At 42.2% G+C, this 27934-nt stretch overlaps 1 protein-coding gene, 1 long non-coding RNA gene and 5 other non-coding genes across 7 annotated transcripts; 2 read left to right on the top strand and 5 right to left on the bottom strand.

Moving 5' to 3' along the window:
• Positions 1 to 3278: 3278 nt before the first annotated feature.
• On the top strand, positions 3279 to 23841 carry TRNAU1AP (tRNA selenocysteine 1 associated protein 1). Its single transcript, XM_063106293.1, has 9 exons — positions 3279 to 3388; positions 3882 to 3979; positions 8680 to 8779; positions 9386 to 9438; positions 11177 to 11308; positions 12552 to 12671; positions 16503 to 16665; positions 16866 to 16899; positions 23337 to 23841. Exons 1-9 carry the CDS (start codon positions 3362 to 3364, stop codon positions 23471 to 23473), a joined length of 864 nt encoding a protein of 287 aa, XP_062962363.1. The 5' UTR covers positions 3279 to 3361; the 3' UTR covers positions 23474 to 23841.
• On the top strand, positions 13360 to 13501 carry LOC134385428 (small nucleolar RNA ACA64). The gene has a single exon (XR_010024395.1). It is a non-coding gene; the product is annotated as a small nucleolar RNA ACA64 (small nucleolar RNA).
• An 856-nt stretch (positions 23842 to 24697) lies between the features above and the next one.
• On the bottom strand, positions 24698 to 27663 carry LOC134384912 (uncharacterized). The gene is made up of 5 exons (XR_010024268.1): positions 27393 to 27663; positions 26155 to 26235; positions 25797 to 25880; positions 25402 to 25447; positions 24698 to 24851 (listed from the first exon to the last, which is right to left on the bottom strand). It is a non-coding gene; the product is annotated as an uncharacterized LOC134384912 (long non-coding RNA).
• On the bottom strand, positions 24919 to 24992 carry LOC134385413 (small nucleolar RNA SNORD99). The gene has a single exon (XR_010024385.1). It is a non-coding gene; the product is annotated as a small nucleolar RNA SNORD99 (small nucleolar RNA).
• LOC134385393 (small nucleolar RNA SNORA61) lies at positions 25638 to 25770 on the bottom strand. The gene has a single exon (XR_010024369.1). It is a non-coding gene; the product is annotated as a small nucleolar RNA SNORA61 (small nucleolar RNA).
• On the bottom strand, positions 25976 to 26105 carry LOC134385388 (small nucleolar RNA SNORA44). The gene has a single exon (XR_010024366.1). It is a non-coding gene; the product is annotated as a small nucleolar RNA SNORA44 (small nucleolar RNA).
• LOC134385368 (small nucleolar RNA SNORA16B/SNORA16A family) lies at positions 26574 to 26708 on the bottom strand. Its single transcript, XR_010024348.1, has one exon. It is a non-coding gene; the product is annotated as a small nucleolar RNA SNORA16B/SNORA16A family (small nucleolar RNA).
• Positions 27664 to 27934: the final 271 nt, after the last annotated feature.

Here is a 27934-nt window from a genome sequence, read left to right on the forward strand (position 1 = left end):
AATTACTGGATTTTTTAAAAAAGTGTTGCATAATACAAGAGGAATGGGATGGATCTTTTACTATCCTAAATCCAAACCAAGGTTTTTGAGTACAGCACATCTCCAGAAATGCTTACAGAGCTGCTTTTATTATTTTCAACAGCTGATGTACTTATTTAAGCAAGAGTAATTGCACAGTAACTCTTAAGACAACTTAATGTATATTAATGTAGGTTTTCACAAACATTTAAGCAACCAAATCATATAGAGCTGACCTGTCCAATATAGTGGTCACTAGCTGCATGTGGCTATTTCCATTTAAATCAATTAAAATTTAAAATAGGCTTCCTCAGTTGTAGGAGCCACATTTCAAATACTCAGTAGTCACATGTAGCTAGTGCCTATGGTATTGGACCATGAAAATATAGAACATTTCCATCATTGCAGAAAGTTACAATGGGCAGTGCAGATATGTGTAATAGGAATTTGGGGGGCCGGGGGGAGAGTGTCTGGCTGGTGCAGGGATCAAACCCTGGACCTGGTGTTATCAAAACCATGCTGTAACCAACTGAGCTAACCAGACAGCACTATGACAGGAATGTTTCATTAGCACAAGGAGAATTCTTGGATATCAGTGACTCTTGGAAAAGTGAATATGATGTAAAAAAAATTTTTTTTAATGTATCCTGTGAGTTTTTTCCTTGAACTTTAGTTTTTGATGCAGGCACTATATTTGAATATTTTCTTGGCAAAAGCACTTGCATGTTTGCTACATTTGGATTATATTTACTGGAGTTTTCCCTTTTGGCAATATAGCAGGTTGGAAGTACCCCCATTCATAGTAACAGCTCCTGTGTATTGGGATTTAAAATGGACCAGGCATTGTGTTGAGCACTTTACATGTAATAGCTTTTTTAGTCCTCACTTCAGCCCTGCAAAGTAGGAGTTGCTCAGGAAACAGTCCCTGAGAGTTGAAGTGACTTGCTTGAGGTCAAGAGGTTCCCAAGTGCACAGGCTATGCTGGACTGTAAATCAGCCTCCACCTGATCCCAGAACCTCAAAGTCTTTTCCTCATATTGCACTTAAGAGTTACAAAGCTCTCTCTAGGTGCTTTGTATGTATTAGAACAGTGCCAAGCATATAGTAGATGCTCTGTAAGTCTTTGCTATTACACATTTTTTAATTCCTTGTAGTTAATAATTGCCTGGTTTTTCATATACTTAGTTCGGTTTGTGTTTAAGTATCATTAATTCAGTGCCAATATCTTTGTCAAAAGTATAAATCTTTTGTGTTCGAACACATCAGATACTTCCAGTTTTATCTTCCTCCTCCAATCTAGATTGGTTGTCCTAAAACAAATGTAATCATAGCACAACATATGGTGTACCTATAAACAGTGTTTACAAATTCATAGTAATTTAAGTGTTCAATAGTGCTTTAACAAAAATTATGCTCAGAAGATGGAGGGAGAAGTGTATCAATGGGGGTGGGGGCAGTTGCTAAAATATCCGAAACTATAAATGAAGAGAAAGTAGTTTAAGTATGTTATTTAGAAATATGCAAGGGCTGGCCAGTTAGCTCAGTTGGTTAGTACAACTTTATAACACCAAGGTCACAGGTTCAGATCTCTGGACCTGCCAGCCACACACACAAAAAAATTTCTTTTAATTATGCAAATAGGTTCTAGGAAAAAGATTTGGAAGTAATTGCCTCAAGGGAGTGGGAGTTGGGGGCAGGGATAGGTGGGGGTTAAGGAACTGCTGCCTATTGTTTATGTCATAAATTAAACAAGTATTTTTTCAGTGCCTATCATATCCCAGACATTGTAGGGATTTGATTAGAAAACAAAACAGGCCGAGATTCCTGTCTCATGAAACGTTCTTAAATATTTTTTAAGAATCTTCCACATGTAAAATAAATTTTAAAAATAGTAAGCAAAGTGCACAGCACGGTGACTGACGAATAGTACAGAATAAATACCTATCAGTTATAATTTGAAGGCCTCAAACTGCCATGTTGGAGAATTTACTGGATGCCAGGGGAAGTGCTTTCCCAACTTTTCATTTTTCCTCACAACAACCCTGTGAGTTAAAAGCTATTATCCTCATTAGGCTCAGAGGTTAAATAACTTGCCAAAATAATTAGCAGGAGGTGAGGCTGGGATTGGTGCTACATTTGTTTGAATCTACAGCCAAAGCACCTATCCACTACTCTGTTATTGCAGTGACAGTAGGATAAAGCTGGAAATTTGGCAACTCTTGGAAAACTCAACTTTTTGGATTGATGAGTTCTTGGCTTAAGGAGATGACATCATAAACTTAAGATGTATAGACTGGTAAGGAAGGACCTTAGGAGCCCATCAACCCAGAGGGAACCACAGAAAGGGGCCCTCAAGCACTTCGGGTAATGCCAATAGCACTATACAAGCTTCTCATTCTTGAGAACTGGGCACCAAAGTGGGGCTGAGACCTAGGACTCTCCTACACTAGGAACGTCTCAAAATTAGAGTGTGTCAAGATTATCTAGTCATCCAAATCGTGTTTACTGAGGGCTTTCTATGGGAAGGTCACTGATCTGGGGCAGTATAGAGCTCCTGGTGGTTTGGAGTACGGTAGTGGGACCAAAGAAAGCAGTGACAGGTTGAGATATGGTTACATTTATTTACAAGCCCTTTATCCCTCCCATCCTCCCACTCCATGGCTGTATGCGGCAATGACAGAACTATATTCCAGTTTCAAAAATCTCATGTTCTGTGGACTGGGAAACACGGAGTGAGGGGTGGCTGGGGCGGAGCAGTGGCTTGCCCAAGGTCACAGTTTGTGGAACCCCAACGTCCAGGCTCCCAAAGAGGTCCTTCCCTTTTACTTTTTAACTGCTTATAGTTGCAATTTTTTACAAGCATATTTTACTTTTGTTAATATATGTATACACACACACACGTATCTAATTGTGGTTTTGTTTTTTAAATATATAAAAAATAAATCCGAGGGCTGGCCGGTTAGCTCAGTTGGTTAGAGCGCCACCTTGAAACACCACGGTCAAGGGTTTGGACCCCCGTACCAGCCAGCCTCCAAAAAACCCAACAAGCAGACAAATCAAAGAAATCCGAGCCAGTTCTCAGAGTAACCCACGGGCCGGCGCCCGGTGAGCCCTGCCCCGCCCCATCCTGGGGATTCGAGCCTGAGCCCCGCCCACTGGGGTCCGGACGCTCCCCGCCCCGGCAGGTCGCCAGAAAAACTAGGGGCGGAGCTGGCCCTGGTCGCTGTTTCCGAGCGTGCGCAGAAGACATCGGAGGCGCGCATGCTCCCCGGCGGTCTCCGCAGCGCTCACTGGATCCGGCGAGGGCCTCTGAGGCCCGCAAGTTCCCGGTCCGGGCGCGGGCATGGCGGCCAGCCTGTGGATGGGGGACGTGAGTGAGGGCAGCCGCCCGGGTCTGAGGAGGAGGAGGAATCTCGGTGTCGCAACGGAGAGAGAGTCTGAGAGGGAGGGACTTTAGGTCCCAAAGGGGTAGAAGTGAGGTCTTTTTGGTGGCACAGAAGCGGGTCCCAGCATCTAAGTGAAGGGGCTGAGTCTGCGGGGGTGGGGGGGTGGGGCGCTGGGTTCCTGGAAGGGAAGGAAAGGTGCTTTGGGGAGATAGAACGGGAGGAATCCCGAGGATTGCGGGGCGCCGTGGTTCTAGGACTGGAGGGGTGGGGTTCCTAGGTCCAAAGAGGAGGCTCCCTAAAGAGGAGCAACTTTGATTGAAGGGCTTGGGAGTTCGGACCACTCTGATGAGGAAAACCTCTCCGTATACCGTCCCCAGCAGCCTGTAGCGAACCCTGGACTGAGGGGGAGGGGCTCTGGAACCCGGAATGGGGATTCTGGGCGCGTGTCTGAGCCGCTCTGCTCCTGTTCTTATGCAGCTGGAACCCTACATGGACGAGAACTTCATCTCCAGAGCCTTTGCCACCATGGGGGAGACCGTGATGAGCGTCAAAATTATCCGAAACCGCCTCACTGGGTAGGTGTCTCATCTCAGTTCTCCAGGGTCTCACAGGACGTGCTGCAGCTGCATTCGTTCAGGAGAAGTAAACATCGAAGAGAGTCAGGGTTTCTCACCACCCCTAATAATAGTAATTATAATGCTATAAAAGCTAACATTTTGAGGGCTTACTGAGTAGGCGTTTATCATATTACTTAAGGACAGGACTCTGGAGCCAGACTGGGTTTGAAAGCTGTTTCTGCTGTGTGACCTTGGGTAAGTTACTTAACTGCTCTGTGTCATTGGCCGTAACTGTAAAAATGGGAATAGTTACAGCACTTACGTCATAGAATTATGGTGCAGATTAAATGAGTTAATTCACATTCAGCAGTGTCTGACATAGCGTGTATGCTCACTAGGTATAAACAGATTATGATCTGCTAGGTAATATGCACTTTAAATTCTTTTTTTTTTTAAGTCACTAAAACCTCTGAGCTAAGTACTATTATTAGAGAAGCTTAATAACTGTCTTAAAGTTTCACAGCTATTAAATGACAAGCCAGGACTCAAATTCAAGTCTGTCCTCAAAACTCATGAGTGCCCTTAACTCGTATGCCATTTATTTAAAAAATTATTTATAGAGACACTATTATGTGCTACTTTTCTAGATTCTGGGGAGAAAGGGCTGGAATAAGCTGTACATAGTCTCTGCTCCTGGAGTTTACTACATTCTAGTGGGGGAATGAGGCAATAAATAAGTAAACAAAACAAAATGCAGAATATTTTCAGATAGTGTTGCCGTCTTGCCTCCAGTTTCTTCTTTTTCTTTGGGGTCTCAGTTTTCCTTAGGGTTCTGGTTAGAAGTGAGAGGATTCCCTTATCAATTTGACAGGTACTCTACTAAATGTGCCTTGCTGAAACATAAAATGGCTTAAAAAAAGAGATGAGAGATCTGAAGTGGCCAACTCTATGGCTCTTTGATGAATAGGTACTTTGTGTATTCAAAACCCTATCACCTAGGGACAGATTTTATGACTGGTAAATCATGCCTGCCCAAATATTTATCTTTCTGCTCTTGTAGACAGGAATTAATTCTGTAACACTTTCTACTTTTTAAAACCTGGCATAGTTTCTTATATTTTAATCTTTATTGAAATAAGATTTGGAACTATCCTTTCTTATCCATAATTTTTTTTTTTTTTTTTTTGGTCTTTTTCGTGACCGGCACTCAGCCAGTGAGTGCACCGGCCAGTCCTATATAGGATCCGAACCCGCGACGGGAGCGTCGCCGTGCTCCCAGCGCTGCACTCTCCCAAGTGCGCCACGGGCTCGGCCCTTTCTTATCCATAATTACTAAAGTGTAGCTGTTATTTGTGGTGATACCTATGGACACATATTTACATCCTACCTCCTTTGACAAAGGCTTTGAAGTGGCTTACAAGAATATCATAAAATAAGTAAATGCGAATAAAAAACCAAAACAAGATAAAATAAGAGGAAAAGATAAGACCCAAGGAAAAATAATATGCAGTGGAGCACAATGCTTACGAATGCAGTCTATGGTTGCACAACAATGTGAATGTACTTAATCTTACAGAACTTTTTGCTTAAAAATGGTTAAAATGAGTAATCTCATGTTATATATATATGCTATTATCTAAATATTTGTCCCTTCCAATGCTCATGTGGAAGCTTGATCCCCAATATGGCAGTGTTGAAAGGTGGGGCCTTTAGGGGGTGATTGGATCATGAGGGCCCTACCCTCATGAGTGGATTAATCCATTAATGGGTTAATGGATTAATGGATTATTGTGGATGTAGAGCAGTGGCTTTATCAGGAGAGCAAATGAGCACGTTAATGTGCACTCTTGTTCAGCCCTTGCCATGTGACAATCTGCGTTGCCACAAGAGTCTTACCAGATGTGCCTCCTGGATGGACCTTGGACTTTCCAGCCTCCAAAACTGTTAAATAAATTCTGTTTTTTTACAAATTACCCAGTTTCAGGTGTTCTGTTATTTAGCATCAAAAAACTGATTAATACAGTATATTTAGCCACAATAAAAAGATTTTTTAAAAAAAGATTGCAGTCAGATGTGGAGCAACAATATTGGTCATTCATCGCTGGTGGAAGTGTAAAATGGTACAATCACTGGGGGCAGATGTCTCGCAGTTTCTTATAAAACTAAATATACATCTGCCCTAAGGCCTGGCAAGTCCAGTCCTTCATTATTTCTCCAAGAGAAATGAAAACATATATATGGTTTTACACACAAAAAAGGACTTGAAAAAGAATGTTTATAGCAGCTATATGACAAAAGTCAAAAAATGCAAATATCTAGGTGTTCATGAATATGTGAATAGATAAACACTGTACTGTTATATTCATACAATAGAAAACTACTCAGCAGTAGAAACAAACTACTGAGGGCCTAACCCGTGGCGCATTCGGGAGAGTGCTGCGCTGGGAGCGCGGTGACGCTCCCGCCGCGGGTTCGGATCCTATATAGGACTGGCCGGTGCACTCACTGGCTGAGTGCCGGTCACGAAAAAGACAAAAAAAAAAAAAAGAAAAGAAAGAAACAAACTACTGATATAGCAGCAATGATGAATCTCAAAAACATGCTGAATAAAAGAAGCCTTATTGATTCTAGCACAGACAAAATTAATCTATGGTGGAAAGAACTCAGCCTCTAGATGGATTTGTGCATTTCATTGTATATAAATTTTACCTTAGAAGAAAAAAGCAGTAAACAATTGAACTTTAATGATATTCATATACTGAAGTAATTGAGGAAAATATACTGATATCTGTGACTTACTTTGAAATGTATCAGAAAATAAGTCAGATGGATAGAGAGGTATATAGATGGATAGTTGTTGTAAAGTAAAATCAGTGTAGTAAAATGTTAATGGTAGGTGGTGGACATATGGGTATTTGCTGTTTTGACTTTTATGTTGGAAGATTTTCATAATAAAACATTGGGAAAAGAATGTAGTCAGACTATCCTGAATTCAGATCCAACCTTTGACACATACAAGCTGTATGATTTATGGTATCTTGTATAATCCCACTAAGTTTCAGTCTCATTTATAAAATGGGAGTAATGGTTTCATTCACCTCATAGAATTTTTATGATGATTATATGGGATAGGACATGTGAAGTGGCTAGCACAGTGCATGGCCCATAGTAAGTGCTCAGTAATGGTCAACTCTTAGTGCTGATGGTCTTTATATCAGTGGACCTTAAGATTCTAGCACGCACAGGACAGGAGGCACAGATTTGTCCTGCCATTCTTCTTAGAATCAACAAATGTTTATGGAGCTCATAGACTCTGTTCTGTGATCCTTGGGCTCAGATACTCTGCCTACCTATCCCCTCTTGTCTGTGTGTTATTTGAACTGAAGATCTAAAATAGTATTTCCATCAGTTGGTTAGACAGCGACCTTGTAACACCAAGGTCAAGGGTTTGGTTCCCCGTACCAGCCAGCTGCCAAAAAAAACCCCAAAACAAACAAAAAATAGTATTTCCAGAAAAGTGTGGATTATTTCACTGATGATACGTTGATAAGGTGGTATCAAGGAAAATTATTATTTTCAGTATAAATCTCTTAGTAGAAAGGGATGCTGAAGGGTATAACTACATCTTCCTACTTAATGTCTCTTAGTGACACTTTCAAAAATAGAATGTTGGGGGGCTGGCCTATGGCTCAGTCGGGAGATGTGGTGCTGATAACACGAAGGCCATGGGTTCGGATCCCACACAAGGATGGCCGGTTAGCTCAATGGGTGAGCGTGGTGCTGACAACACCAAGTCAAAGGTTAAGATCCCCTTACGGGTCATCTTTTTTAAAAAAAAGAATGTTGGGCATCTCACAGGCACCTCCCAGTTAGGTAAGGTTTTACACTGTCTATCTTACTAGATTGTAAGTTTCTTAAGGACAGAAACCATGGTCTTCAACTCTGTATCAGCCTGGCCTGTGGTAGGTGATCAAAAGTAGTCTGTATTTACTTGATAGGTAGGTAGATAGATATTTCTTTCTGGTAAATGATATGAAAGTAAATTACAAGCATTGTGACACTTCGCTGCTAAATATCTCTACATACATCCCCCAAATTAAATTAATTCTTACATAACCACAGTGCTCATATCACATTAACAAAATTAATAATGATTCTCTAATGCCATGTAATAGCCAGTGTACATTTAAATTTTTGTAATTGTCCCCATAATATCTCTGATAGTGTGTTTTGTTTTTTAATGAATTAAGATCCAATCAGGAATCCTGCATTGCATTTAGTTCTAAGTCTCTCAGTAGACAGAAGTCAACCTTTTTCTTATAATACTGACTGTTTAAGGAGGTAAGACTAGTCTTACAAAACATCCTGCATGCTGGCTTTGTTTATTTCCTTATGGTAGTGTTTTATTTGTTCTATCCCTAGTATTTCCTCTAAACTGGACGTTACATCCAAAGGCTTGATTGTTTCACGTTAAACATTTTTGGCAAGAGTACTTCATGGGTCCTCCAGTACATAAATAAATGTTTACAAAATGAGCCTGGGACTGGCCCCGGTTGGCAATACTCATATTCAGGTTTGTAAATTAGTTCTGAATTGTAATATGTTAAGGAACAAAAACAGTATAGGCTCTGACTAGAAAACCATATCCCTCCGGTCAGGCCAAGACTCATCAGGGGTACCTTTAACCATTCTCTTTCTCTGTTTGCTTTACTTTGCAGGATCCCAGCTGGCTACTGTTTTGTAGAATTTGCAGATTTGGCCACAGCGGAGAAGTGTTTGCATAAAATTAATGGGAAACCCCTTCCAGGAGCCACACCTGTAAGGACATTGAGATAATGATGATGTTGCCATTTCTGTCGTTGATTACTACCATCTATTGAATCCCTATTGTATACTTATGTCATTTTATTTAATCCTATAACAACCCTGTACAGTAGGCATTGTTGTCTTTGACAGACCAGGAAACTGAAGCTCAATAACTTGCCCAAGGCAACCCAGGTAGTAAGTGACAGAGCCAGGATTCACACTGAAGATTGGTTGCCTCCAAAATCCATGCCCTTTCCACTCTGTATCACTACCTCCTATAACAGAAGACTTGAAACTCTAGACCTCTTGCCTGATTGAGAAACTAGAACAGGCTGGCAGGAGCAAGGACATGTTTCAAGAGAGTTACATTCTGCTCTTCCCACAGTTACTTAGCTTACAGCTGCACCAGCCGGCACACCTGGGCTCATAGAACCATGGAGCTGGCAGTGCTCTTAGCGGTCATCCGTGCAACCCCCTCCTTTTATACAGGAGAAAAAGCTGAGGCTTAGAGAGGGGGAGATGTTTTGGCCAAGGTAATTTATTTCAGTTTTTTTCAAATATTGTTTGACTCTTGAAACACCTTTCTCCGTTTTAATTTGTTTGTTTTTAAATTTCTAGGCAAAACGTTTTAAACTGAACTATGCTACTTATGGGAAACAACCTGATAACAGGTAAGTACAGAGTAGCCCCAAGGCAGCTTCAAGTCCCTGGAAATGTCTAGACAGAGACAAGATGTGTCACTATGCTGGTTGCTACCAAAAAGGAGGATGGGAACGTGGCTACATTGTGGCCTCCTCCTAAGGAAGATACCCTCCAACTTCCCCATTGGGGGACCTTCCTGGTATGCTTCATGTCAAGACATGTCTCTTCTATGTTTGGTCCCTCCCTGAACTTTGAGGTTTTTTTCTTTTCTTTTCTTTTCTTTTTTGTTGGCTGGCCAGCATGGGGATCTGAACCCTTGACCTTGGTGTTATAACACTGAGCTCTAATCAACCAACCAGCCAGCCCTCTATTGGGATTTTATTCAAGAAAAATTGACCTGTTGTGGCAATATGAATTGATTGGTATTTCAGGTTGCTATTATTTGATACATTGTTAAAAACAGTATCAAAAGCTTTACTAATGTTTGTACCCATTTACTCTGTAGTTCTGCTTGTCAGAATTTATTCATGGATGTGTGCAAAGATTAACTTCAAAAGTGTTCATTGAAATATTAATGTATGATGGACAAAGTTGCGGAAAAACCCAAATAACCTAATATAGAAGTGGTTAAATTATATAATATGTTCATTAATTGGAATGCTGTGTATCCATTAACAAGTCATGTTGCAGAATACTGACATGTCAGGATGTTGGCCATAATGTTAAAAGTGAAAAAATGCCAGGAACAAAACACAAGGAATTATATCAAATTTTTGTAAATTCCAAAGAAAAGCGATAGAAAAAAGATGAAACTATATATCAAAGCATTCATAGTGGTTTCCTTGGAGTGATTGTGTCATTGGTAATTTCATTTATCTTTGTACCTTTGTGTATTCTGATTTTATACAAGGAATATGTATCATACTTTAAATAAGAAATTAATAACAAAAGATAGTTTATTGACTTATTTTGTGAATAGAATTTATCTCCTAGAACACAGGTTGGCAAATTATGCCTTGATTTGTATCATCCACAAGCTAAAAGTAGTTTTTACATTTTTAAAGGTTTGTAAAAATAGGCAAACAAAGAAAATGTGTGGGCCGAGCCCGTGGCGCACTCGGTAGAGTGCTGCGCTGGCAGCGCGGCGACGCTCCCACCGCGGGTTCGGATCCTATATAGGACTGACTGGTGCACTCACTGGCTGAGTGCCGGTCACGAAAACGACAAAAAAAAAAAAAAAAAAGAAAATGTGACAAAGACTATAGGTACCTCACAAAGCATAAAATCTTTTTTTTTTTTCCCCTAAAATATTTACTGTCTGGCCCTTTACAGAAAAAGTTTGCTGATCCCTGTTCTAAAAGTTTGGGGATTTCATTTTAGCTAGGCTTTAGATCTTTAGGAGATAAGATCCAGTTCTTATTCTATCCCTATCTTTTCACATCTGCATTAAAATTATGTCTTGAGTGAAGAATGTCTAGTTTTATCTTTCAAGTGCCTCAGAAATGCACCTCCGACCCTGTCTCCCCATCTGCACTCATGTAGTACTTGAAGCCAGACAGGTTTCGTGTAGTGGTGAGGGATTCGGGTCAGGGGACTCCTTTCATAACTCTTCTGCCAAGACTATTGTAAAGAAACAAATTAGGATCTGTTTAAGTAGACCCATCAGATGTGTTGTTCCCTGAGAAAGCCCAGGAGAGGTTTACCTGGAATGTGCCAAAAGAGCAGAAGGTTTGGTCTTTGTCTCTGAATCTTGTTCTCTCCTCTCAGCCCTGAGTATTCCCTCTTTGTTGGGGACCTGACCCCAGACGTGGACGATGGCATGCTATATGAATTCTTCGTCAAAGTCTACCCTTCCTGTCGGGGAGGCAAGGTGGTTTTGGACCAGACGGGCGTGTCTAAGTAAGGCCTTACCTGTTATTGATGCCTACTCTGTTAGTTTTGGTATTCTCCTCTCCTAGATGGAGGTGTTATAGAGAGACCACATAGCAGGGTGGTTAAGAGCACAGGCTCTGGAGCCAGACTGCCTGGTGTGAATGCCAGCTCCAGGACTCGGTAATAGAGATAATGTAGTAGACAAGTTACACGAGCCTCTCTGACCCTGTTTCCTCATCTGTAAAATGGGTCTGATTAATAGTATCTGCTCAGAGGATTGATATGAGGATTAAAGGTTATAATATAAATAAGTCATATAAAATGCTTTCTAGGTGTTTGCTATTTTATTTATTATTATTATTACTGAGCCTTTCATTGCAGTTAGAAATTTTCCACTTTAAAAATGGAAAAACCTCAAAAAAGGCTCATTCTTGATCAGTGTAGTAGTTGTAAGCTCAGGCTTTGGGAGTCTGACAGACGTAGATTTGAGTCCTGCTTCTTTTCTTTTTTTGACAGCTGGCCAGTAACCCTTGACTTTGGTCTTACAAGGTTGTGCTCTAAGCAACTGAGCTAACCAGCTAACCCAAGTCCTGCTTCTACTATGACTTTGGACAAGTTACTAAACCTCTCTAAACTTTGAACTTGGCTTATCTCTTTAGTAAAATATGGATACTAACTTCATCGAATTGTTGGACAGTTCAATGAGATAACCCTTGGAAATAATAAGTGCTCATTAAATGTTAGCTGTCATTATTATCCACCAACCAGAATGTGAGCGAATAGAACCTCATCTGTCTGTGACTGCCACATTCCATGCCTAGCGCAATACCTGGCATACAGGACAGACTCTAAATATTTGCTTAATACACTTATTCAGCTGTTACTACCACTGCTGTTACCATAATGATAATGATAATAGTAAAGTAGTAGTTACTTTTCAGTAGACTGGGAGGGAAGGTACTATTTGGGAAGGACCCCATGAGTGAAGTTGTCAAGGAGAATGGTGAACAGAAAGGGGGAATTCCTACAGATCTCAGGATCACCCAGTGCTTGAATTTCGACACTGGTCTGTGGACACCTCCAACTGATGGGACTTTCATCCCTTCCCACCCTTTAAGGGACTCTCTCTCCCACTTCTCAGCCCCTCTTCCTTTCCGTATTCCTGCCCACCTTCTTACCCTTCCCTCTTTTCCATGCCTTCATTCATAGACTCTTCCTTCATCACACTGGTGATTTAAATAGTGTGTTGGGGGTTTTTTTGTTCCTGCAGGGGTTATGGTTTTGTGAAATTCACAGATGAATTGGAACAGAAACGAGCCCTGACGGAGTGCCAGGGAGCAGTAGGACTGGGGTCTAAACCTGTGCGGCTGAGCGTGGCAATCCCTAAAGCGTGAGTCCTGCAAGGAAGGTAGAGGGGCCCCGGACTTGCTCCCACCTGGACACTCCTCATCCGTTTGCTGAAAGCCACCATGGCTGTCATCTCAGACACTGACAGCCGCTATTTGTCAGGCTGTGTGCTAGGCGTTGGAGATGAATGAGCATAGCCCTGCCCCACCAGAAGCTTAAAGTTGGGGATGGAGCTATGACTGGGGGAGGCAGATCCCTTCAGACATTGCTGGTAATGACACTGGAAGAGCTGTTTGGCTATATGTACTGAATATGCCTGCTCTTTGCCCAGTAGTGCCACTGCTGGGAATTTATCCATAGAATTAATAAGAATTGAGCAGAAGAAATTATTTACAGTTTTAGCCTTATTTATATTTATCAAACCTACAAACCTGTGAATGTCCCTTGCCATGGGAATGGCTAAGAATTAATGTTCTAAACACCATATAGAATATTATATACATCACTATTACATTCGTCATGCTAGGTAGAAAACCCTTCTTATATGTTCAAGCAGGTTTCTTGCATAGTTGTAAGACTTTTCTCTGAATGTCCTCTTTCATCCTTTAGCCAAAGCAATGGTTCTCAGTTGGGAGTGATTTTGTCCCCCAGGGGACATTGGCAATATCTGGAGGCATTATTGGTTATCACAACTGAGGATGTGCTACTGGCATCTAGTGGGTAGCAGCCAGAGATGGTGCTAAACATCCTACAGTGCACAGGACAGCCTCCTCAGCAAGGAGTTGTGTGACACCTCCCCATATCCACCAGGGGCCTCAACTTATCATCCACTGCCTCATTGTGTGTGGATGTGAAACCCAGGTCCTGGCTAGCAGGTACTGCCACAGTGGCTTTTTTTTTTTTTTTTTTTTTGGCAGCTGGCCAGTACAGGGATCCAAACCCTTGACCTTGGTGTTATCACACCATGCTTTAACCAGCTGAGCTAACTGGCGGGCCTCTAGAGAAAATTTTTGAAAGAAAAATTTCCTCATAATTCCATCACCCTAAAGTAACTATAATTTCTCAGTTCCTTTCCAGACTTTTGCATAAGCATTCATGATGTATATATATATGACATGGACCAATTTACATGTGGTGGATTTTATTTCTTTGGGTTTTTTTATTATTATTTTTCTTTTAAAGATGACCGGTAAGGGGATCTTAACCCTTGACTTGGTGGTGTCAGCACCACGCTCACCCAGTGAGCAACTGGCCATCCCTATATGGGATCCAAACCCATGGCCTTGGTGTTATCAGCACCACACTCTCCTGAGTAAGCCACGGGCTGGCCCGTATTTCTTTGTTTTTTAATTACAAAAATAATGCACATTGTTTTCCTGTTTATTCAGTATACACACTTTTCCATATAGTTGCACAATCATAATTTTTTTACCAGCTGCAGGATATTCTTTTGAGTGTATGTTCTTTCTAGCAAGACCTCTGATGTCGGCCACTTTGGCTTTTTCTGATGTGTTATTGTTCACTCAGTCAGTAATTTCTTTTTTTTTTTTTTTTTTAAAGATGACTGGTAAGGGGATCTCAACCCTTGACCTGGTGTTGTAAGCACCATGCCCTCCCCCTCCCAAGTGAGCCACGGACCGGCCCTCACTCAGTAATCTCTGAGTACCTACAATTATGCAGGCCCTGTCCTAGATTTTGGAGATGTGGCTATAAACAAGAGTAACAAAATCCCCTCTGCAAGGAGGTTATATTCTGTTATATCTATTTCCTCACTGAACATTGTTGTCAGTATTGGTGTCTGCCTCCGGAAGGTGCCCTTAAGCCCTAGGAATGAGAGTGATAAGAGTTTCCTTTGAGAATTAGATTGTGACAGCTGTTTGTGGAGAAACAACAGAAATGTGCACAGTCGCCTAAAGGAGTCAAAACCAGACCCAGGCCAGGGAGACTCTACCTTTAATAACCTGAACATGTCAGAAGGGTGGTAACATGCTTGTAATCATGAAAGGGGAGTCTTAGAAGCAAATATTGGCAGTGCCCAACCAACTGCTGGGCAGGGAGGAGTCACTGCCAGTGGGCTTCATCCCTGTCTGGAGGTGAAGGTTTCAGGCGAGTCTAAGGCAGTCAGACATTGAGTCCATCTAATTACTCTGCCTGAGTCCTGCTCACCAAGCGGACATTGAACTTGCAAGGAATTTAGGAAGTGCTCATTCAAACATGGAGCGTTGTGGTTGCTGTGACAGCGATTCACTTCTGTGGTATATACCTCCTACGAATAGCTTGGTTTCCTGTTGGGCTTGACTGTAGAGGTCAAATGCACCAATCATGAGAACACAGTGTGTTCCACACATGTGACAGCTACATTTCTCCTTATAAACCAACCAGTGGCGTGGTGGGGTCAGTATCTGCCTCCTGTGTGTGTTGGTATACACTTGCAAGATGCCGTCAGGCCCTTCAGGGTACAGTGACTCTGGAAACCTGCTGCCATGTGCCGAGCTTGAGTTACATTCTGATTCCTCTCAGCTAGCACTACTGGTCAGACCCTAGGCTTGTTTCTTAAGCCTATTTAAATGTGGTTTTTACAGAAAGGACATTGTTGGGTGGGAGGGGGGAGAGGGAGAGGGGAGAGGGAGGAGGGAGGGAGGTTTCGGTAATGGGCCACAATAATCAACCACATGGCATATCAACAAAATAAAATAAATAAATGTGGTTTTACATCTTTGAATGTAATGCATCCTTTGTGGGCTAGATGTTCTGTTTTTGGTTAGCAGCAGTTGGGGTGGCCGTGCAATGAGAAGAACGCTTTCCACCCATCCTGGGATTGGTGAATGCAGCCCTGATTGGTGAATGCAGGATGTAGGAGACTGGCAAAATGTTGTGAGCTTGTTGGGGCAGGTGCTATGTGTAATGGAGTTAAATATGGCTCCAGTCCTAGGTGTGGCCTGTGCAAATCACTTAACATTTTAGAGGCTCTGTATTCTCATGTGTATAATGGGAACAATAAATAATAGCTCTATCAGAAATGTCGTACAGGATTTAAAATAGAATACATGAAAAATGTTTTTTTGGTTTTTTGTTTTTCATATATGAAAAATGATGGGCACAAATCCAAAATAACTATAAATGGTAGTTGTGACTACAGTGATGAAGATAAGGCTACTGGAACACCTGTCTTTGGGTGAATTACTTAACCTCTCTATACCTCAGTTTCCTCATCTGTAAAATAAGAATAGTGATGTACTTACTGCATAGTGTCTGAAGGTGGTCTAAAGGCAAAATGCCCACCAAACTGAGAAGGTATCTTAAGACCAGAAAATGAAGCAGGCACTTTCATGCAATAAAGCAAATGGTAATGATTATTTCCAGAATGATGTATCCAGTGGTCAGCGACCTAGTAGCATGAGCAAAGTTTCTCCACACCACCTCCTGGTCAAACCCAACTTTATATAGGCAGTTCACACAAAGCAGTGGAAAAAAACAAGAAGCAGTTACTAAGAAACAAGCTAAGTCACTACTTACAATAACGATTATTATCTTTGGTGGTCTTGTGATACAGGTAGCTGGACTGGCTGTAACAATACCAGTGCTTAATCATTAGGTCCCTTCTTTGTAGTCAGCAAGCAGTTTCTGCCTATTGTTCTAGCTACCTTACTCCTAGTTACTGTTTAACTTCTGTGGGCAGGGTTCACACAAAGGACATAGCAAGTGTTAAGGACTTTCAAGATAGAATAAAATATGTTCATAGTCTCACACAGAGGGTTGTTGTGAGGATGAAGTGAGTTAATCTGTGTAAAGCACTTAGAATAGTCCCTGGCCACGTAGGAAATGTTGTAGAAATACCTGCTTATATTTGTTTATTTTTGTTTCTTCATTTAAGGAGCCGTGTGAAGCCAGTGGAATATAGTCAGATGTACAGTTACAGCTACAACCAGTATTACCAGCAGTACCAGAACTACTATGCCCAGTGGGGCTATGACCAGAACACAGGCAGCTACAGCTACAGTTACCCCCAGTATGGCTATACCCAAAGCACCATGCAGGTAACCATGGTTTGGCAAGTCTGGCCCCCTTGGGTTATGTTTCTCTTCTAGAAAAGGATCATTGTCCAGGACGGGATTGGTAAGGATGGGGGCTTAGGTTTCAGTAAAAATGGGGAAAGTTCCTCTTGTTAAATAAGCTACTGTGGTCACAGGCCAGGATCTCTCCATGCTTCTCACTCACCTCTCTGGTCTCTTGGCAGACATATGAAGAAGTTGGAGATGATGCATTGGAAGGTAAGAAAGAGTCCATTCGGCCATTCTGTCAGCAATTAGTGAGTGATTGCTCTGTGGCTGGCACTGTGCTCTCAGCTAGATGCTGAGGGAATGCAAGGTAAACGTTGCTCTGGAGGAACTTGCATTCTAGTGAGAGAGCCATGCACATACATAATTACAGTAAGACATGACCTGTGTTACCCAGAGGTGTGCGTGCAGATTCCAGAGTGCTCATCACTACCCAGACATGTGATATTCTACCCCGGGATGTGGTCTCTAACAATGTTTGTTAGACAGTTTATAAAATTCAGTTTTTATCTCGTCTTAATTTTTTTCTATTTTTTAGTATATTTTAAATTACATGTTTTTCTGATTTCCAAGTAATAGTTAGGATTGAAAACTTGGAAAATACAGTAAAGTATAATGAAGAAACTGAAAATCACCCCTAATCCTGCAACATAGTAATAGCCATTATTAATTTTTTAATTTAAAAATATTGTACTTTTTATTGAATTTGACAGAAGAAAAAGAAAGGAAAGGAAAACTGAAGGAATCACTAACTTTCAGACAAATGTCTTGTCTAATTCTAACAGTAATGACTTTGTGGGTGGACTGGGCAGGACACAGGAGCTTTGATTGACAGATAGAGAACTAGGGCTGGCTGGTTTGCTCAATTGGTTAGAGCTTGGTTCTGATAAAACCAGGGTTCAGGGTTCGATTCTTGCACCAGCCAACCATCAAAAAAAAACCTACAAAAAAAGACAGATGGGGAACTAGTGGCCCAGAAAGCCCAAGTGATCTGCTGAGGTTCACACAGTGACTTGGGGCAAAGTCAGGACTCAAGTCCCTGTCTTTCTTTCTTTTTTTTTTTTTCAAGACTTTCATATCATTTTTATTTGGCAGCTGGCCAGTATGGGGATCTGAACCCTTGACCTTAGCATTATAAGGCTGTGCTCTAATCAACTGAGCCAACTGGCCAGCCGTCCCTGTCTTTCTTAGAGACTCAAGCCTATAGCTCTTTCCCCCAGGAAACACTGCCTCCTTTTTGGAGATAATTAACCTAAATATAATAATATCTGTAGATAACTCCTTAGAATTTTCCAATCTCTTTTTCCTCTATTAGTAATATAATAATAGCTAACATGTTTTGTGCCATGCACTGCTACCTGTCAACACCATGATGGATAGGTACCATTATAATCCCTATTGTACAGAAAAAGAAACTAAGGCTTAGACAGTTATTAATAGTAGTAGCTAACAGTTATTTAGGCTTTACTTTGTGTAAGCACCTTACATGTATTAACTCATTTAGTCTTCACAACAGTTTTGAGGTAAGTGCCACAATTATCCTGATTTTATATAATAGAAAACTGAGGTAGATAAGTTAAATTTATTGTTCAAGGTCAATATAGTTGCACGTTACAAATTAGCACCAGGTGGAGTCAATATTGGAATCCTTGCAGTTTTGCCCCAGACTTGGTGCTCTTTACCACTGCATTATAATGCCTCTTATTTGAACCTAATAATCACCCAGTGAGGTGGGCACAGCAGGGATTGTTAGCCTTCTTCATCTGTTTCTTGGCTTCATTAGGCCACCTTCCAGGCCCCTCTTAAGTGAGGCAGCCTGCTTTATTGTAATACGCACACCCATAGACTTCACACACACAAATCACTGCCCTTAAGTAAGCCCTTCACTAATCTGTTTCTATAAACTGTTATCTACACTGAGTGGAGTTACCAAGCTCATCATGCCCTGCTTTCTTACAGTTTCTATATGGAGCCTCTGTAGATGCTCAGAGCTTAAAATCTTATCATTTAGATTAAAATGACAAGAGAAAGAGAAAGATCCCTCTGGTTGCAGAAATAAGCACAGTACTTATGTGAAAAGATTCAGCACTGACTGGTTTTGAAAGTGAAACAGACTCTTAAGAGTATGTGTTGGTTAGAGCGTGGTGTTATAACACAAAGGGCAAGGGTTGGGACTCCATACTTGCCAGCTGCCAAAAAAATAAAAAAGAGTAGGTGACAAAGCTGGAAATAATTTACACAAGAAACACAAATGGCCTATAAACCACAAGAAGAAAAAAGTTTAAACGTGCTATTTGTCTCATCAGGATTTTCCAGAGAAACAATCAATAGGATCTATGTATGTATTAAGACGTATTTTAAGGAATTGGCTCACACAGTAGTGGGAGTCTGGCAAGTGTGGAATTTGTATAGCAAGTGGGCGCAGGCTGCAAACTCAGGCAGTAGTTTATGTTATAGGCATGAGTCTGACATTTGTAAGGTAAGGCTGGCAGACTGAACTCTGGCAGGATTTCTGTGTTAGTTTTGAGGCAGAATTCCTTCTCTAGAAAACCTATTTTGCTCTAAAAGCCTTATTAGATGAGGCACCACCCACATCATTAAGGATAATCTGATTGCAGATGTTAATCACATCTACAAAATACTTTCACAGCAACATCTAGACTGGTGTTTAACCAAACAACTGGGCATCATAGCCTAGCCAAGTTGGCACATAAAATTTAACCATCCCACTATTAATATTAATAATCAAACACAAATTAAAATATTCTACGTTTCTATGAAAAGTTAGTTTATACCCATTGAACCACTCATTTTACTTCAAAGAGTTTATCCCAAAATGGAAATCATCAGTACAGATAAATATCCAATAGTAGAGGATTTGTTAAACAAATAATGGTAGCCATTTTTTAAAAATTACATCTTTTGGGCTGGCTAGTTAGCTCAGTTGCTTAGAGCATGATGCTGATAAAACCAAGGTCCAGGGTTTGATCTCTGTACCAGCCAACCACAAAAAAAAATTGTGGGGCTGAACTGGCTCAGTTGGTTAGAGCACGTCGTGGATAACACCAAGGTCAGGGGTTCAGAACTGCATCTAAGCCAGCTGCCAAAAACAAAACAAAACAAATTGTCTTTTTCTAGGAATATTAACATAGAAAAATATTCTCCGTGAGAAAATGCCAAATATGAAATACAATATAAGATCCTCTTTAGGATTTTGGTTGTTTTGAAATATAATTCACACAATATAAAATTTACCCTTTTAAAGTGTACATGCAATTCAGTAGTTTTTAGAATAGTCACAAAGTTGTATAGCATTACCACTAATTCAAGAACATTTCATTATCCCCAAAAGAAACCCTGCAACCATTATCAGTCAGTCATTCTCTATACCCCACCACCCCCAGCTCCTGAAAATTACACATCTACTTTCTCTTTGGATTTTCCTATTCTAGACATTTTTTTTTTTTTTGTCTTTTTCGTGACCGCACTCAGCCAGTGAGTGCACCGGCCATTCCTATATAGGATCCGAACCCGCGGCGGGAGCGTCGCTGCGCTCCCAGCGCCGCACTCTCCCAAGTGCGCCACGGGCTCGGCCCTGGACATTTTTATTAAATGGAATCTCATAATATGTGGTCTTTTGTGAATGACTTCTTTCAGTTAGCATAGTGTTTTCAAAGTTCATGTTGTTCCCTGTGTCATTCCGTCATTCCTTTTTTTAAAAAATTCTTGTTAGCGTATTCATTATTACAAATCATGATTTTTCTTTATGCCCTTTACCCTTGCCTATCCCTCCTCAAACCCCCTCCCTGCTTCCCCTCCAATTTCATTCCTTTTTATGGCCAAAAAAATTCCATTGTATGGGCCGGCCCATGGCTCACTCAGGAGAGTGTGGTGCTGATAACACCAAGGCCACGGGTTCAGAACCTGTATAGGGATGGCCGGTTAGCTCACTTGGGAGAGCGTGGTGCTGACAACACCAAGTCAAGGGTTGGGATCCCCTCACTGGTCATCTTTTAAAAAAAAAAAAAATGCCATTGTATGGACATCCATTCATTTTGTTTATCCATTCATCAGTTGATGAACATTAGGGTTGTTTCCACTTTGGGCTACTATGGATAATGGTACTGTGACATTCATGTACAAGTTTTTGTGTGGACATAAAGTTTTCATTTCTCTTGGGTACATGCCTAGGACTGGAATTGCTGGATCTTTTGGTAAAGTCCATGTTTAACTATTTGAAGAACTGCCAAACTTCCATAATGGCTACAGCATTTTACATTCCTACCAACACGTATGAGGGTTCCAGTTTCTCCACATCCTGTTATTTCTTTTATCCTGCAACACCTTGATTTTGAGTGGGTTTTCAGTGGTATCTCACTGTGGTTTTGATTTGCATTTCTTTGATGGCTATGATTTAAATCATCTTTTCACATGCGTATTAGCCATCTGTATGTCTTGTTTTTTTTTGTTTTTTTTTTTTAAGGGGATCTCAACCCTTGGCTTGGTGTTGTCAGCACGATGCTAAGCCAGGTGAGCTAACTGGCCATCCCTATATGGGATCCGAACCCGTGGCCTTGGTGTTATCAGCACCACACTCTCCCGAGTGAGCCACGGGCCAGCCCCTGTATGTCTTCTTTGGAGAAATGTCTATTCAAGTCCTTTGCCCATTTTTTAATTGGGCTTTTTATTGTTGAGTTGGGAGAGTTCTTTGTATTTTCTTCTGGATACTAGTCCCTTATCAGATGATGATTTGCGAATATTTTCTCTCATTTCATGGATTACCTTTAAACTTTCTTGATAATGTCTTTGAGGCACAAACGAGTTTAATTCACATGAAGTCCAGTTTCTTTTTTGTTGTTTGTGCTTTTGGTGTCATATCTAAGAAACCACTGCCTGTTTATATCTGTTTTTTTGTAAGAGTTTTATAGTTTTAGCTCTTACATTTACGTCTTTAATGCATTTTTAGTTAATTTTTGTGTAAGATGTGAGGTAGGGTCCAACTTCCTTCTTCTGCACGTGGAAATCATGTTGTCTCAACATGATTTGTTAGACTATTCCTTACCCACTGAGTTGTCTTGGTGTCATTATCAAAAATCAATTTACTATAAATGTGTAGGTTTCTTTTTGGACTCTTAATCCTATTCTATTGATCTATGTGTATCCTAAGGCCACTGCTACACTGTCCTTATTACTGTAGCTTTCAAGTGAGTTTTGAAGTGGGAATGTGTGAGTCCTCAAAAAAAATTTTTTTTTTTTAAAGATGACCGGTAAGGGGATCTTAACCCTTGACTTGGTGTTGTCAGCACCACGCTCTCCCAAGTAAGCTAACTAGCCAGCCCTATATAGGGATCCGAACCCGTGGCCTTGGTGTTATCAGCACCACACTCTCCCAAGTGAGCCACAGGCCGGCCCTCTCAAAATTTTATTCAAGATTATTTTGGCTATTGTGGGTCCCTTACATTTCCATATAAATTTTAAGATCAACTTGTCAATTATGGCCAAAAAGGCAGCTGGGATTATCAGCCATATTGATTAAGGATCTTTAAAAACTTTGTATTGTGAAATACCTATGTGGGAAAGTACATAAAACAAATGTATAGTTTTAACATGTAATTATAAAGCAGTTCCCCATGAAACCTTCATCCATGTCAAGAAGTTAGAACATCCTACCCCCAATCACAACGCACAGCCCTGCCAGGGAAAATTACTGTTAACCATTTTCTTCCTTCTCTTAATAGTTTTATCACTTTATCTATGCATCCATCCCTAAACAATATCGTTTAGTTCTTATTTTTTAACTTTATATAAAGCAGTCATAATGTATGTTCTATCTTGATTCTTTCATTCAGCATTGTGAGAGTCATCCAAGTTGTGTGCAGCTAATGTTCATTTTCAATGCTACGTAATATTCCTTTTTAAGAATAGTTAACTTGTTTTGTACTATTATGTATTTTGTCACTTGTGTGTGTGTGTGTGTGTGGCTGGCCAGAACAGTGATCCAAACCCTTGACCTTAGTGTTCTCAGCACTGTGCTCTCCCAAGTGAGCTAACCCACCAGCCCCCACCAGCCCCCACTTTGTACATTCAAGAGAGATGTTAAAAAATATAAGACTCGCATTTGACCATAGTTCTTTCATTGGACATTTGTCAGTTCTTGAGATGTTGCTTTGGACTTAATAACTTTTTTTTTTTTTTTTTTTGTCGTTTTTTCATGACCGGCACTCAGCCAGTGAGTGCACCGGTCAGTCCTATATAGGATCCGAACCCGCGGCGGGAGCGTCGCCGCGCTCCCAGCGCAGCACTCTACCAAGTGCGCCACGGGCTCGGCCCTGGACTTAATAACTTTGATCAGACTTTCCAAACCCAAATTTGAAATAAAGACCAAAACAGAAAATCCACAGTACATGACTAGAGATATAGGTGTAGGTTTTAATAAATGTGGCCATTACTACATTCTCTAAGTACATTATCCTATTTTTATCCTCCCAAGAACCCTATAAGACAATACTATCAGCCCCTGTAAGAGGAAACTGACAGGATAGGGACCTTACTCCGGAACGGAGTCCTGGCAGTAAAGAGAAACCAAGTCCTTTGTGGCTATTGAGTGCGTCTCCCCTTAGCTTTCCCTGACCCCATCCTTACCCTTCCAGACCCCATGCCGCAGCTGGATGTGACTGAGGCCAACAAGGAGTTCATGGAACAGAGTGAGGAGCTGTATGATGCGCTGATGGACTGTCACTGGCAGCCCTTGGACACAGTGTCTTCAGAGATTCCTGCCATGATGTAGCCAGGACAAAGGACAAAGGACAAGCCAGGATGAACTACGTGAGGGAGATGAGACTCTTTTTAAAAAATTGTGCAACATTTTGGAAGTATGACTTGTTTTAATAATGACTGAGATTGAACATTTCTGCAATGTGCTGCCTTCATTTGACAGTGAGCCACTTGAGTTTGAAAACCAAGGGACCAACTGTTGAACAAGGTTCAAACTGCTATTTTCTTAAGAATCATTTAGAGGCAGTTAACCACACTTCTGGAGGTAAGGACAGCTTGGGCACAATTCAAAACTGTGCTAAACCGTGGGTTTAGAGGCTGTTTCTTGGGCCGAGCCCGTGGCGCACTTGGTAGAGGCTGTTTCTTAGGTGACAGGCATGTAAACCATTAAAGTTCTCGAGTTAAAATTCAGGAGGTACCTGCTCTCTGTCAGTGCTATGTACCTGTAGTATTATAGGCCACCACCACCACCACACTTGCTGCAAGTGTAGCAGCTGGGTAGAAAAGGGCATTACAGCTGGGATGGGAGGAGCATGGCCCAGTGGGTGGTGGTAGGTGACGGAGCAGCCCCAGCCTAGAACAAAAGGCTCAAGACTTAGGAGTTTGCTCCAGGAATGGGTGTGTTCATGAGTTGCAGTAACTGCAAAGCCTGGATTGTTTTAGGGACAAGCCCCCTACCCATTTCTTACCTTAGTTACCTAGATTTATTAAATAGATATGTTTTACATGAAAAATGCTGTCTTAGAAAGGGTAACAACAAAGATGACTGCCAAACCAGACCTCCATCAACCTTATACCCACCCCTTCTAAATTTTCCAAGTAAATTGGGAAACCCCATCTTCCAATTTATATTGTCAGGTCCAATACCCAGGACACTTACCAGCTCTTCCTGAAAGATGTGAGGTTTAAGATGAAATTTGCATCTGATCTAGATTTGTGCTGGAGGGATTTGGGGGAGGTTACTGCTTGAGGCAAAGTGTTCAGTGCCTAGGCCACAAGAAGCCATCAAAGTCCTAAGGAAGGACCTAAAATAGTCTCAGGCCCAGCAAAGAAATATGAGAAATATGTATAAAGGTAGTAATGGAATTGATCAAACTTTTTTCCAGTTTTGGTGTATGTGCTGCCAAAGCGAACACGATCAAATTGTTACTTCTAAGAGGTCAGCCTTTTCTATGGAGGGACTAAGACTGTAGTTCAGTTTGGGTCTATGGGGTATTAAATGGTAAGTAACCAATAATTTGATGAACAAGACACAAAAGAGTTTTTTATTGATCACCTATATTTAGGAACCAGATATAGCATTATCAAAAAACAAAGGACTTTACAGAGCTTACTGTTACCACCAAAAAAACCTGTTGTCCTTCTGCCTGCCTCTTCCCATGGCTTCTTTCCTGAAAAGGAAGTGAAAATCAGTGTCAGTACTGCCTTGATTAATCCCCACTTAGGCATTTTCCTAAGAGCTGGTCTCAGTCCCATATCCGCATCTGTCATCCATAGATGTCTACTCAAGTTAGGTTTCATCCCAGACCAGTCACAGCCTAAATAAATACCCTGAGCTAGCTGGAACTACTTGTTTCTAACCCCCAATCTCCCAGTGGGTGGGGTAGGGGGGTTGAAGTCCCATGCCCAAGGTGCAGGGCTGTTCCCCCTGCGACATTTTACTTCCAGCAATATGTACTCATAGCCTTTAGGGTGAGCAAATTTAACAGACCAAACTATTCTGTAAATATTTATGTAGGCCCTCTGGCCATGAACAGCTAACAAATATAGCACACAAGGAAGGCCAGATGTAAATATATTAAAAAGCTAAAAGTTTTACATATACCAGAGGAACTTAAAATTCTATTTGCCACACTGCTTAGGAACTTGGTTCACAATAATCTAGCACTATCTAAAGCTACAAAGAAGCTGTGATAAAGCTTCAGGTAGTCATTAACTTACCCAACTCTATAGATCCATAATCACAGATGAGGACAGCTTAAAAGATCTTTTAAAAAAAAAAAAAAAAGACACTCTTAAGAGGCAAGAAAGCTATAATAGATCATTCCAAAATATGGTTATATTTATTACTCAACAATTGCTACACCAATTGCCCAGAGCTTCATATACGTCTTTCCTTTAGCCTAAGATTATCCCCCATTTTACAAGAGAAGGAAATAAAACTTAACCTTATTTGGACCTGTACGAAACTAGCCCATATGCTATAATGCCAGATTACAACACTGCGAGGCCAGCGTCAATATTACTTTCCCTCCTTTTACGACCACCAAGACCGGTGTACAGATCTGATGGGAAAGGGAACCAGAGGGTCAAGCTGTATCCAATATCAACTTTACCTTAGTGTAAGGCACAGCTCCAGAAACAAGCTGGTCTCCTCAGATTCTTCAGTATCAGTCACTACCAGGAAACTTCGGGACAACCTGCAGAACAGAAGCTTAGTGTGAAATGCTTTTAACCAAGAAGTTGACAGAAAACACATGTACTCAGGTAGAAGGCTTCCAGCCCAGGTCTGAAACATTATAGGAAAGGCGAGTGGCAGCTGCAGGTACTGTGCTGACCTGAGCTGTCAAAGTCTCTCCAGGTTGCTCTCGCATGCAGTTGGAGATCCCATGGCCACACAAGCCACAGCCCTTGGAAACATGCTGTACTAGCCCACCAGGTACCTTCCAAAATAAGTGTCCAAAAGAAACCTACCGGGTCCCGAAGTTGTTTTGTTTCTTAACTGTCATGACCCCCAGAATCCTCGGCTCATCAGAATCTTCCTGGAATCTTCATCTACCACAGTTGAGATGAGAACACAATTATCCTCAAAGATCTTGTTTCCTTCATCTAATTCTCAGAATCAAAGCTGACAGGCCTTTGGTCCTCATACTGATGCTTTAAGCTTTTCAGAGCAGTGACCCAGACCATTGCCATGATCGCGCCGCATTGTCACTGAAATCTTTCCAGTACAGATGTCCAACCTACTCCCAACTGCCCCTCCACTTCCCTTCGGCAAGCTACTTCTCAAAAGTTAACTACGTGCAAGACCCCAACATTGCTGCTGCCCTGTAGAAACATGCCAAGTTTAATAAAGGTCTCTGGCTATACCTAAGAAACAGCAGATACAATGGAACTGTATTTTCCCAAAATGTTGCAGGTCAGTTACAGCAAACAGAACGGCGACCGTCAAGGAAAACTGTCACTCTGGGCTCCTTTTTGACCACAGCAGCTATGTGGAAGCAGCTGCAGCTTCGATAAGGGCCACGGGGCAATTCAAGTCACAAAGACAGCCCCACAACTGACTCACCAAAATCCTGTGCATCATTACTGCCTACCCGGGCATTCTGGAGACCAAGAGAACGGTCATCCTGTAGGTCCGCCCCAACCACAATAGTTTACTGCCTGCCAGTGTTTTGTGTGCTTTATCTCACCTAATCTTCACAGAACCATTTTGTTACTTTGTGTGTGTGTGTGTGTGACCGGTAAGGGGATCGTAACCCTTAGCTTGGTGTCGCCCGCAACGCGGTCAGCCAGTGAGCGCACCGGCCATCCCTATATAGGGTCCGAACCCGCGGCCTCGGCGCTCCCAGCACCGCACTCTCTCGAGTGAGCCACGGGGTCTGCCCCCATTTTGTTACTATTTTAAAGACAAAACGTTTAGACCGATCACGGTCGCCTATGAGGGTAGAAAGTAACAGGGTTGGGATTCAAAAAAGCGCCTGAATGACTCTCAAACCCGCCCTTCTGAAAACTGCGTCCTTATATCCACCAGAAAACTCGGGCGAAGTCACTTGCCCAGGGACACCCAGCAGATAATCATACAGATTGAATTGATGGTCACCCTGACACGACCGCACAGCCTCCCCCATATCAGGCCACGTCAGACCCAGAACTTCCAGCTACCGAACCCCACCCCTCTCGTACATTGGCCGCCTGCCCGCGTCACTTACCGCTCAGCTCGGGGCACAAGGCTGCGCAGGTCGCGGCGGGAGAAGGGCGCGGTCCCCGAGGGCTCCGGCCCCTCTCCCAGCGCAGGCGGCCCACGTGGCCTCCGGCCGCACCAGGTGGGTAGGCCCGGCTCCTCGGTGCCGCGCTGCACATCCCGCGGCCTCGGTGGCTGGTGCGGCGGGTGCGGGCAGGCGGCGGTAAGGCTGAGGGGAACGGGCGTGGACGGCAGCAGACCTGACCACCCAGTGACCCAAGACAACAGCCATGCGGCAGCGAGGAGAAAGGACGCACCGCACCGGGAGGAGGCTTATATAGGCCGGGTCTGCGCAGCCGCGCTGACTAGACGCTCGCGCTGCGCACAGCCGCTGGGAGTTGTAGTTTCCCCGACCCCGGCGCGGCCCCGCCCCGACCCCGCGCGCGCGCCCGGCCTCGCCCTCTCGCAGAGGAGGCGGGCTCCACGTAGCGGTGTCTTCGGGGTGGGAGGAACCTTCATCCCGTTCCCGCAGCTCAGGGCGCAGGAAGCACGCAGGAAGCAGACTCGCCC

Source organism: Cynocephalus volans, chromosome 8 (assembly GCF_027409185.1).
Source record: "Cynocephalus volans isolate mCynVol1 chromosome 8, mCynVol1.pri, whole genome shotgun sequence".
Taxonomy (NCBI): domain Eukaryota; kingdom Metazoa; phylum Chordata; class Mammalia; order Dermoptera; family Cynocephalidae; genus Cynocephalus; species Cynocephalus volans.

Bases quoted from the DNA above. Each gene is read 5' to 3' on its own strand.
- TRNAU1AP (XM_063106293.1), top strand. From the start codon at position 3,362: ATGGCGGCCAGCCTGTGGATGGGGGAC. The intron at 3,980-8,679 runs GTAGGTGTCTCA...TTTACTTTGCAG, and splicing joins ATCCGAAACCGCCTCACTGG to GATCCCAGCTGGCTACTGTT. The intron at 16,666-16,865 runs GTAACCATGGTT...GTCTCTTGGCAG, and splicing joins ATACCCAAAGCACCATGCAG to ACATATGAAGAAGTTGGAGA.